The sequence below is a fragment of the Nannobrachium achirus genome, assembly GCF_963921795.1.
Source record: "Nannobrachium achirus genome assembly, chromosome: 18".
Lineage (NCBI taxonomy): Eukaryota > Metazoa > Chordata > Actinopteri > Myctophiformes > Myctophidae > Nannobrachium > Nannobrachium achirus.
In genome coordinates, this window is record NC_137825.1 from 20,435,987 (window position 1) to 20,448,298 (window position 12,312).

At 43.9% G+C, this 12,312-nt stretch overlaps 1 protein-coding gene across 2 annotated transcripts in view; it reads left to right on the plus strand.

Annotated features, from left to right (window-relative positions):
* kat6b (K(lysine) acetyltransferase 6B) overlaps window positions 1–12,312 on the plus strand; it is a 33,878-nt gene that overhangs the window by 13,444 nt on the left and 8,122 nt on the right. Inside the window, exons 3-12 of one of the 2 annotated variants that reach the window (XM_080748108.1) lie at window positions 657–772; window positions 2,109–2,190; window positions 3,166–3,295; window positions 3,733–4,718; window positions 6,629–6,753; window positions 8,349–8,458; window positions 8,736–8,877; window positions 9,016–9,177; window positions 9,469–9,562; window positions 11,721–11,952. In XM_080748108.1, coding sequence (XP_080604234.1) covers window positions 657–772; window positions 2,109–2,190; window positions 3,166–3,295; window positions 3,733–4,718; window positions 6,629–6,753; window positions 8,349–8,458; window positions 8,736–8,877; window positions 9,016–9,177; window positions 9,469–9,562; window positions 11,721–11,952 — 2,179 coding nt within the window. The remainder of the gene's footprint in view (window positions 1–656; window positions 773–2,108; window positions 2,191–3,165; window positions 3,296–3,732; window positions 4,719–6,628; window positions 6,754–8,348; window positions 8,459–8,735; window positions 8,878–9,015; window positions 9,178–9,468; window positions 9,563–11,720; window positions 11,953–12,312) is intronic. The other variant, XM_080748109.1, reaches the window with a different exon arrangement.

A 12,312-nucleotide genomic window follows, 5' to 3' on the forward strand; every position in this document is an offset into this window, starting at 1 on the left:
ATCCTACCACCCAGAGTGGAGCAAAGATCAGCCATTTGCTGCCGCAGATTTGTGGCATTTCCCTCTCTGTTCTTTTTGTTCCAGACAGAATTGCTAACCCCTCCATAAAATTACCTCTCCTAAGGAGTCATTTGTGTTGTGAACAATTATTTTTAAATGCCGTAAGGAATTGTTCTCCCGGTGACATTTTTATAGCTTCAAATTTGACTAAGTAGCGTTGAGGTGGTTTTCATTAACCGCCGCATAGTGTACACAAATTGTGCTCTCACTGTAAAACAGCTGTTTTACAACCATGAGAGGGAGCCGGGTGAGAGGAGAAGGCGATGCTTTTACATGACTTTCATGGATCGGCTTCCATTAGACTGAGTGCCGCTACTGTTTCTGCCTCATTAAGATCAAATTATCTGTAATTAGCCGCTCAGATGTTTGATCATACTGTGTTTTAGACACAGCTTGTGGAACCAAAAAAAAAAAAGAGAAAGGGTCCCGGACACACACACAGGCTTACTGTTGTTGATGATGCAATATGTTAATATTTAACCTTGGTGTGCGAACGTAATGGGAAGGTCGTCTGTCCTGCTCTGTGACTGTGGCACTTGTCTTAAGAGATGCTACAAACGTGTGTCGCTAATGTGCCTTTTTAATTACTCTTGAAGGGCATCCGTCATGTCTGAAGTTCTCCTCTGAGCTCACCTCAAATGTGAAGAGATTACGATGGCAGTGTATTGAATGCAAAACCTGCAGCTCCTGCCGAATACAGGGCAAAAATGCAGTAAGTATTATGTTGTGTTGTTCTTTTAAAAAGTTGTGTTTTTATTTTATTGATCAGGGTTCCCACGGTCATGAAATTCCTGGAAATATTTTGAAATTAGAAAAATATTTTTCCAGTACTGGAAAAGTTTTGGAATTGATCAAGGGTCCTGGAAGGTCCTGGAAAAAAATTGCTATGCATTGTCTTTGGTTATTGATTTTGTTAATACCTCTGAAAATCAAATTAAACATGGGCCAAATTGTCAAATATTAGAGGCAGGAATTGTGAAAATAGCCGATCTACATGCTATTTTCACAATAGAAATGTGTTATACAAAATTCCTCAACTCTTAGTGCTCGTCAGGGTGCCGGGTCCCCAGTTAAAATATGATTATTTCGGGGGTCACAGCCTGAAAAGGTTGAGAACCACTGGCATACACTATTACACTACCTGTCTTTGGGCATTGCGCGTAGGAGTAAGTGACTTGTTATTGAGCTGAATTATTGTTATATAGTCCTGGAAATTGGGTTAAATATTCTGCAAAAGTTTTGGAAAAGTTTTGGAAATTAATTGGTAAAAATGTGTGGGAACCCTGTATTGATGTAAACAAAAATGGACTGCTGGAGACTTGGAGGTAGAGACCCCTGTTGTGTATCCCGAACATAAACTGTAAAATATATGGACAGTGGAAAGCCATTGGTTTCTATGCTACGAAAATGAAGCTTTTTTTTGGTCCTTGTACGGATGCCACGATCATTTGTAAACGTTCATTGGTAGAAATTGTACCATCTCGAATGCTATTGGCTGCCAACGGTCACATGCAACCGCAGGGATGCTTGGGAGAATGTGGTGTTTAGCTTGCCGAAAACAAAGCACACGAAGAAGAATCATCTCAAGCCTATGATCACAAGCCCCTCCTACAGCTTACCCTGCTTTATTATAACATGAATTGGACCATATTTACACAAAACGCATATCATGGTGATTGAAACGAGGCTTTAAAATAGCGACAGGAAACAAAGTATTTATGACAATGTTTATTAAGTTAAGAAAATCAAATGTAAAAGTTCGGGGGAAATTAATGAAATCCTATGGACAACATGTTGCTTCTGGTACCAGAACAGCGCAACTAGCGGCCAATCATAGGAACTTTCAGTTCCGTGTTTGCTTCATTTTAAATCCGGACAACTGCCCCCCCTGGTCCCGAAGGAGTTATTCCTCAGATTTGTAAAGGTTCTCTTGTGTACAATCGGGTGTTTTTCCTATTCTTTTCCCTCTGAAGACCTTCACTGACACAGGTTGTTGTATGCATGCATCAGGGACATTCCCAACACTTTTGCCCGCTCTTCCCTTTCAGGATGAGATGCTGTTCTGTGATTCGTGTGATCGGGGCTTTCACATGGAATGCTGCGACCCACCACTTTCAAGAATGCCAAAAGGTGAGGTGTTTACACTGTCTGGCTCCGGAGTTTTCCCTCTCCTCCTGTCAATTCAAAGCCTTTTTTTTCTCTCCTCCTCTTTATAGAAGGCCTTTTGGGGCTGTCACTCAGCACAATGAGGCAGCAATGGCTTATTAGGAGCTTTGCATGCATATCAAATTATTCCAGTGTCCCTAGGGAGGTTTGCTATCTCAGGATTACAGTACAGGCCCCACAGCTAGACTTGTAATGATTGCACACATAGCAGGACAGTTGCTTCTCAACCTTTTCTGAGCTCTGGACCACTGGCGTATTTCAAACAATCCTCAAGGACTACCTCACCTCCCGACAACATACAATATATATTTAGTATATCAGAAGACATAATGTTCATTTGTACTTGATGAATAGTAATAGTATTTCACATTACTTTAAAGCAGCATTTATATTTAGTTGTGTGCCCGTGTTAGACCAAAAATAGCTGATCTACAAGTTCACAACACAGTGCAGTAAGTTGTGAACTCGTAGATCATTATTTCATTTCAAGCGTATTTCCCACACTATACCTATATTAGTTCAAAACATTTCTTTAAGTTGATTGACTTCCTAAAATATTATTTAGACTTTTGATACATTTAACAAAGGGAAACTATTATATCATTTTGTAAATCATTTTCAAATTGACAACCTACACTAGTGGACTACTGTTGTGAGAATCGGCGTAGTCGAACATTTGGCAGGCAATTCATACAAGTCACATAGCTTTGCTCGAAACAAGCTGACACGAAGTCTATTTCGGTGGACAGTGAATTGACCCAATGTTTTTCTTATGGATTTTCCCTTTTGTGCTGAGTAATTGATTGTCATTGTGAATGTGAGTGGGAGGTATTCTTGCCAGCCTTGTGGTATAGAAGGAAATGTCTCAAATGAATATATGTCCTCGGAATTGATGAACCCGCCTAACCAACGCTTCCTGTTACTTTGGACGCCCTCCAGGAACCTGGGTCTGCCAAGTCTGCAGGCCAAAGGAGAACGGGAAGAAATTGCTGCACAAGAAGGCCGATGAAATCAAACGACGATATGCAAAGCCTATTGGAAGGCCCAGGAATAAGCTCAAACAAAGAATGTAAGCTCGCCAAGAATAAAGTGGCTTTTTACGGCAAAGGATAATAACTAGTGAATGTTTATTACGAACAACCTCCCCAGTATGGTGACCATCAGTTGTTCCACATTCTGTATTTTAAATACAGTGTATATATATCGTCACTGTCTGGCAGAAACCTTGTATCTCCAAGTTTCAAATGTGTGTGTTTTTCCTGCTTCATCATACAAGACTGTCGCACAAGGCTAGTGAAAATAGCAGATCTACAAGCACACAACGCCTCGCGGTGCGAGGCGTTGTGTGCTTGTAGATCGGCTATTTTCACTATTTTAAATCATGTTTTTAAATGATGTAATGTATATACAAAGCGAACGGTTTTGGACATACAAGGTTTCCACCCGACAACGATGACAATACTTCTCATGGAACAGAGTTAATCGTGTCCCCCCTTCTCTCCACAGGTCTGTAAGCGGCGACGGCGGCTCCATGATAGCACTTGGAGGAAGGGGGTCACCTGGTAGGGGTCAAAAGATTACCGTCTGTTCCACACCTTCATCTGGTCATGCTGCATCTGTGAAGGACGCCAGAGACAGATTGGCTGTTGCAGACCTCTGTTGGGCGGGTGACACCGCCCAACTCACCACCTCCACCCCCACCACCACTCCCCCCCTCACGCCCACCTCCTCCTCCACCCCAGCTACACTCACCGTTAACAAGAAAACCAAAGGGCTAATCGATGGGCTTTCCAAATTCTTTACCCCTTCCCCTGTCGGCCGTAGGTCGCGAGCTGTTTCCTTAGAGTCGCCCACCGGGCCGCCGTGCTCCGGCGACGACGACGTGCCGAAACAATCCAAGGGTCCTCCGCCGTCGGTCGCCGCCGCTACGGAAGCCGATCAGGCGTTAGCCGCCATCCCTGCCCCCTGTGCACTTCCACCCCCTCCCACGTTGCCGGGACTTAGCCCCCCATCGCAGGTGTCCAACGGCTCGACTTCTGCTAACTCCCCCCAGAGCTCTTCCAGCCAGTCTAGTGTTCCCTCCCTGAGTAGTCTCTGCAATAGCAACCAGCTAAAGGGACTCTTTGATGGACTCTCCCACATATTCACCACTCAGGGACAGTCGCGGAAAAAGGGCCTGCCGTGCTACGCTCCGCCCAAGCGCGCGCACCGCAAGCAGGACTCGTCGTCCTGCATGTCCAAAACGTGCCCCCAGCGCCTTGGAAGCAAAGAGATTAATAAAAATAGGTTACTGTCTCACTCGACATCTCCCGGGCCGGGGCGACCCAGAGGACATCCCTTTAAGGTGGCCAGCCATTACAAACGTAACCCCTTCCTTAGAAAGCACAGGACGCTAGGCAGGCTGAGGTATAAAGTGAGCCCTCAGAAGGCAGCCCCCTCGACAGGAAAGGGACTCTTGACAGACGGACGAGTTAAGCCCGAGCACGATCATGGTAAGCAAGGCTCCGAGCTCCAACCAAAACCTGCGTCTCCACAGTTGTAATCTTTTATTTTTTAATTTTAACCCAAGGCTTGCCAATCGCAATTTTTTTTTTGTGTTCTTACACTCAGATCTGAGCTAATGTTTTCTTTTGAGAGGAGCTCATGTTGGGCACCCTCAGCCTTTTTAACAGTTCTTCTTACTAATCTTTATGCCACCTCCTTTTTTTTAATTCATTTATAGCTTCCTTAACAACGATATTTCGTTGGCGTTTTTTTTTTTACTTGGCTGCGGAATCCACGTGGCTTCCATCCTCCTTGCCCGTCGGCTTTTGTCATAGTGCATGGCCCACTAACCATCCCCCCCCCCCCTCCCCCCCTCCCCACCCTCATGCTGCTCCTTGCTCTGTCCTTGACCCGCTGCAGTTCTACGCCCATTGTGATCTCCCTGCCTATAGTAGCGACTGTAGTCACATCAGCACTCCTCCACCCATTCCACCCTCTCTCTCACAAACAGCATCACCACTCCAGCGTCACCCCCTCCCCCCCCCCCCCAACGGTCATTAAGACACATGCAACCCAGTGATTCACCCACCAGGGCTGACTCACAGATGACCTCCATGATTATAGCCGCAAACCCAATAATAACCCGCCTTTCATTTTGGCTGACTTCACAGGATACTCACAGTCTGTCAAACAAAAAAAATGTTATGAATGTTGTTCATGTTAAAAAGCGATTCTGTCTGAACGATACTGTTGCATAGGTACCACTAACAATATAGGTCAAGTAGCACATTTCCATAAATATTTTAATAATGCATCCACTTCTACTTGTAATGGCTTTTTTTCCCCCTCCTTTTATTTTTATTTTTATTTGGGTGATTAAGTCGCAGTGTCGATGCATTTCATTTAAAATGACTGCTTGCCTTCCAAACATCAGCTGCTTCTCATGTCTATACACCAGCTTCCCTCTCTCAGCACACCTTGTTTTTAATTTATGGGAAACTGTCTTGGTGGATGACTAAGCACATGGAAGCGGTTATGCAATTAGAGTGATTTAGTTTCACTTCATTGCATTAGGGATTTTCACATAAACATGCAAAGATGATACATTATGAGATTCCTCCGAGACGCGGCCTCAAACCGACTCGGCAGCAACAATGCTCGCCGTCTTATGCGCCACATTAGCATAGAATTAATTTAAGCCGCTAAGACCGGGAACGCGTTATTACTTGAATCATTCTTTTTTGGAAAAAAGAGGATCTACAAGCTCACAGCGCAGCACCGAGTGCCTCGCTGTGAGCTTGTAGATCCGCTACTTTTGAAAAACTGAACGTTTGTGCAAGTCTTTGAACATTTTTGACCTGATTCTATAAATGTCTTCTAAATCAGGCAGTGTTTCTCAAAGTAGTCTAAATGCACCCATACAAGTCTGTAACTCTAACAGTGTACAAAATGGAACCAAATGAGGCCTTTCGGGTTCTTTTCGTTCCATTTTGTTCACTGTCAGAGTTAAGGGACCCTGAAATTTGAAAGTTTGAGAAACACTGTTCTAAGGTACGTCAGTGGTTCTCAAACCTTTTCATGTCAGGGACCCCTAGTCTCAAAATGTTCTGTATCAAGAAGCAAATATTTTAGTTAAAATGTTCACTTAAAAAATATATATATTCAAAGATTTGCACACATTTTCACGACTTTTCAAAAAATAGCAGACCTAAAAGCTTGCAGCACTGCACCGAGCTTGTAGATCTTCTATTTTTCAATAGTTAAAAAACAGAATAATTCCCTGGTCTTAATGGGTTAAGCGGGGTTCCTTCAGCTAGAGTGAGCTCAAACAGGAATGCTTGTTGTTGATGATGCTGCTGCTGCCGCCTGGTTTTTAGTGTTATATTTTGACGTTACGGTTGTTGTTGCCCGTTGGCAGGCTTTGGGGGAGAGCTGCGCGTCAAGCAGGAGGCCTCTCCGGTGAGCTTGGTGGCCATGTCCAGGGATCACGTCACGGAGGAGGACGTCAAGACGTTCACGCGTGTCCTGGCGCTCTCTGCACAGGTGAGGAGATGTGCTTCCCTCACACCTACTGTTATCTCATCACCAGTGATGGAACATGTACCTTTTCTTTTTTTTTTTTTTTCTTTTTTTTTTACTCATTAAAGGCAAAGCTCTCTGTCTACCGAGCAATCTTCGTTCCTACTCTCACCTATGGTCATGAAGTGTGGGTCATGACTGAAAGTATAAGATCGCGGGTGCAAGCGCCCGAAATGGGTTTCCTCAGACGGGTGGCTGGTATCTCCCTTAGAGATAGGGTGAGAAGTTCAGTCACCCGAGAGAGACTTGGAGTAGAACCGCTGCTCCTACACTTGGAAAGGAGTCAGCTTAGGTGGTTCGGGCATCTAGTACAGATGCCCCCCGAGCGCCTTCCTAGGAAGGTCCTCGATGCGCGTCCCACTGGGAGGAGACCCCGTGGCAGACCAAAGACCAGATGGAGGGATTATATCTCCAAACTGGCTTGGGAACGCCTCTGTATACTCCCTGAGGGAGTGGAGGAAGTTGCTCAGGATAAGGAAATCTGGAGGTCTCTGTTGGAACTGTTACCCCCGAGACCCGATTCCGGATAAGCGGTTGAAGATGGATGGATAGATGGACTGCTCTATCACGAGTTTCCCGAGTTATTCCTGTTGTTGACGCCGCCACGCCAGAGTTTCCCGAGTTTTTGGACGTTTTTGCATTTTTTTTTTTACTTCCTTCTATCTACTAGTCTACATACCAACCCCATCTTTCAAACATGGCAGCCATGTTTGTTTACATTTGAAGAAAACATAATGGCTGCTATCTCATGAATGTCTGAACGGATTTCCAAGCGGATTTTTTTTGTTTGAAAGCTGTGAACGATGTGCACTCACGTGGTGCATGATCTGTGCATGGGCGTGCATTATTATTATTATTATTATTGTTGTTATGGGTGAAATTGGCATCCTGGCACTTTGGCAGCCATTTTTACAGGGCAGAGTATGTGTTAAGTAAAAGTATCAATATTTCATTGTAGAGAAGAGATACTGTAAAAGTCTGGTATTCCAAAGGTATTTGAGTACAGGTGCAAAGGTATTGGCATCAAAATATGTTAAATTAAAGTACTCATTGTGCAGACTGTCCCATTTCACAAGTTCAAAATGTTTATATATAAATAATTTTTGGAAAATATCACATCTACAAGCCGCCGCCAATCGCGATGCGACGCATTGTGAGCTTGTAGATCGGCTATTTTCAAATGGTAAAAAATAATGTGTGTGTATATATATATATATAGGGCTGGTTAATGTAGGTTTTGTGATGATAATCAAATCTGCAAAGTACCTAAAGATGTCAAATAACTAGTGGAGTAAGTATAGTGGAGTAAGTACATTATTTGGCTATGTAGTGGAATAAAAGTTTTGAAATTTGGAAATACTGAAGAAAGTAAAACTTCCTCAACATTGTACTTAAGTAATACAGTACTTGATGTACTTGGTTACTTTACACCACTGTTCATCACTGGTATTGAAGTGCCTTTTTGAACGCCACATGGGGCTCTTGATGAGGAGTGTGCCCATCAAGCTGGCCTGAATGTTTGTTGATCCTTTTGCTTTGGTCCCATCCTTCTTTTGCAGAGAACGGGATCTCTGAACAGCGACTTGGCGCGATACCCTTCAATCATTGAGTTTGGAAAATACGAGATTCAGACGTGGTATTCTTCCCCTTACCCACCAGAATATTCAAGGTAAAGAGTTATTACAGTAGTTAAAGACAGATTATGAAATACTTTTGTTTGTGTTTGTGTTTTGGGAAACTTTTTTTCTGAGTTGAGGGTGGGTAAAACTCAAACAGGGACGTGCAGAGAATGTTAGAGAGGCAGGGGATGACATTTCTAAAAGGGCCTTCTGGTAGAAATATCGAAAATAGCAGACCTCCAAGCTCACAACGTGTCGCGCTGCAACGCGTTGTGAGCTTGTGTGCACGTGCCTGAACTCAAACATTTCTGTCTCATCTCTTGTCAGATTGCAAAAGCTTTATCTGTGCGAGTTCTGTCTGAAGTACATGAGGAGCAAGAACATCCTCCAGAGGCACACGAAGAAGTGCGGCTGGTTCCACCCGCCGGCCGACGAGATCTACCGAAAGGATGACCTCTCTGTGTTCGAGGTTAGCTGCTCTTCACGGCAATAAAGCACTAACCGTACGCTGCATGAGAGGCCACTGAATCAGTACCAGGAGGGGGTTGAAAATATATATATTTTTTAACTATGTCGTCTTATGCGATTTCTCATCCCCGCGTTTTAGGTTGATGGAAATGTCAGCAAGCTCTTCTGCCAAAACCTCTGCCTGTTAGCCAAGCTTTTCCTGGATCACAAGACCTTGTATTATGATGTGGAGCCTTTCCTCTTCTACATACTTACAAAGAATGATGAGAAGGGCTGTCATCTTGTGGGTTACTTCTCCAAGGTAAGAATTATAGAGTGATTATATGGGAAATGAAGAAAATGCCCGACTCATAATTTCTGAAACGCTGATAGTGATACAGAAAAGCCTTGCTGTAATTCTCTCTTTTTTTTTTGAGACCCTGATTTGAATGCTTTTCACAATGGATTGTTATTTATAAATGAGTGTGTGCGTGCATTCGCTTGTGCTTATGTGTGTATGTGCTTTAGACAAGGACAATGGCAGGTGCAATAAATTGCCAGCTTCAGCAGAGCTCTCTGACGTACTTGATCATCTGTTTCTCCCTTCCCTCAGGAAAAGCTTTGCCAGCAGAAGTACAATGTCTCGTGCATAATGATCATGCCTCAGTACCAAAGGCAAGGATTTGGAAGGTTCCTTATTGATTTCAGTAAGTTCCTTAATGCATTTAAAAGAACACCCAAACTGATTCCTTCTTTTCCCCCCCGCTTGATCTCTGCTGTTGAGAACCAATTCCAGATTAAGGGGTGAATTTATGCCTTGTGGCAAGGTGCTTTTATGCGGTTAGGGCTTTGAAATAGCTAAATCAAGAGCATTTATGTACGGCGCTTAAGCAATCAAGTTTGATTAGGAATGAAGACGCATTAGGCTCTTTATGCATACATTAGTATTTGATGGCCATAAGTATTGGCCTTGGTGCAGCCTGGAGGGTTCTTTTATTGAAAGGACCCCTCCCCTCTGCATCCTGATGAGGCGTTGTGGTTGGTTTTGGTTTCGGTGTTGTAGTCGTGCAAAATGCAACACATGTAATATTTAAGACCCTGTGGTCACTTATGAAAACAAGCGCTGCCTTGAGTGGGTTTCTGTGTTTAGGCAGTGGATTTGGCCAGTTTTGTTATCATAGCACTTTTTATTAGTTCAAGGGTTTTCTCTTTGCCAAGGCTGTGTGAGAGCGAGCGAGAGAGAGAGATAAAAAAAAGAATAGAGCGAGGGGGGCGAGCTGTAATGGAGCATTTGATTTCCTGTTCACTTTGGGAGCCATTGAGACAGAGATGCGAGGGGATCTGCGATATTGAGAGTGTGCTGATAACAAAGACAGGGATTAAGGGAGATTGAACACAGCTGAGTTCTGAGCTCTTCGAAGGCTTTATTGGAAAATGTAGCTTTGGAGCTGGAAGTTGTTTAGATTAAGATTTTCTGTTCTATTGGATTGTATTAGGGGAACACTTCTGTCTCAGGTAGCCCACAACAGGAGAGTATTATGCTGTTGGTGGCATTGTGGAATCATGATGTTCCTCCTTTTCAAATCGTAATTCACAGTGCAGCTCTTGTGTTGTTGTTTATGAGGTAGTGGTGATACGTGCGTGAAACATCAGGTAATGAAACACAACTTTATTTCGCGACTAGAAACGTCTGAATATTTTATCGCGCTGGTGTTATGTTATTATTGGCTCCTCTCTCCGCGGCGGCTCTGGTAATGAATTGTCATGATTACTGAAATATTACGCATTCAATGTTTGGTGATTAGATTTGCTTGTTTGGTTTACTCGGTGGCGGGTGCACATTAAAAGGCATTAATTAATTTCATGCTGCTCCATAATGGATGACCCTTGACAGGACCGCTATAAAACTAATTACACCAGATACCTTTTACTATTAGTTTCTCCCCCCCTAGCCCCCCCGCCACCCCTTCATTATCTCTCCTAAGTACAGCCTCTTGTGAACAGTGACATCCAGCTGCTTCTCACCATCATTTTGTTCTGTAGCTTTGTTTCCCTAAACCCTCCCAAAACACACGCGCACGCACACACACTCAACCTCTTTTGTTGCCCTTGCCAGCGTGTATCTTCGCATCTGACAGAGGTTGGAAGGACAGGGAAAGTGATTGCCTCACCTCCCTTTATACAATTTGAAGGTGAAAATGGAGCAAGCTGCTCCCAGTCTGGGTGGTTTTCCACCATGTCACCTCTTTTATATGAATATAGCGGAAAAGAGGGAAAATTGAATCACAATCTCGAATAACGCAGCAGCCTTGGGGGCTTGAGTAAAGCGTTTTGTTTTGAATTGCATTTTTTCTTCTTTCCTGTCATCAGTATGTTGGATTCATGTTTTTAGTTAACTTGATCTTTCACTCTGTACTTGGTCTGCTCTTTTTTACCTCCATACCAAACCTATTTGCCGAAAATAGCTGATCTACAAGCTCTCAATGCCTCGCGCTGCGAGGCGTTGAGAGCGTTGTAGATCTGCTATTTTTGGCTAAAGTTCTCCTCAGAATAGCGATGCGAGGGTTCAAGTTGATAATTTAAAAGAATGATCCTATCACAAATATTTGGTGGCCCCCCCCTGTAGTAACTCTGAGGACCCCCTAGGGGTCCCGGACCCCCCTGTTGAAGATCCCAGCCTGGTTTCCACCATGTCACCTCTTTATACGAATATGTAATTCATAGCGGAAAAGGGGGGAAAATTGAATCACAATCTCGAATAACGCAGCAGCCTTCGGGGCTTAGAGTGAAGCATTTGTTTTGTTTTGAATAGCATTTTTTCTTCTTTTCTTCTTTTCACCCTTTCTTTTTTCCCCTTTTTTTTAGGTTACCTTCTCACCAGACAAGAAGGACAAGCCGGCTCCCCGGAGAAGCCGCTGTCAGATCTGGGTCGCTTATCCTACCTGGCATATTGGAAAAGTGTCATCGTGGAGTACCTTCATAAGCACGCAGATAAACACATCAGCGTGAAAGGAATAAGCAGGGCCACGGGGATGTGTCCGCACGACATCGCCGCCACCCTCCAGCAGCTCGGCATGATTGACAGACAGGATGGCAGGTCAGTTCTTGTTCTTGAAAGTCGCCGCCCCCCTTCCTTCCCAGCACGGCGCTCGCTGGGCTGCCTCCACGTGCCGTCTGACTTATCCAGGCCAGCGGGTATTTTTAACAGCATATCCATTAATGCTGCTGAATATTGACAGAAGTAAGTCAGGTTAAGCACCCCAAGGACATGGAGCACCTGCTCTCTCCCAAAGAGGAGAGGAGGGCCTTTTCTTGACAGTGGAATTTAAACCCCTTAGACCGGTAACGCATTATTAACGCCTTATTTTATGCTTTTAACTATTACAAAATAGCAGATCTACAAGCTCACAGCGCGGCGAACTTGTAGATCTGCTATTTTGGAATAATCGTGAACATT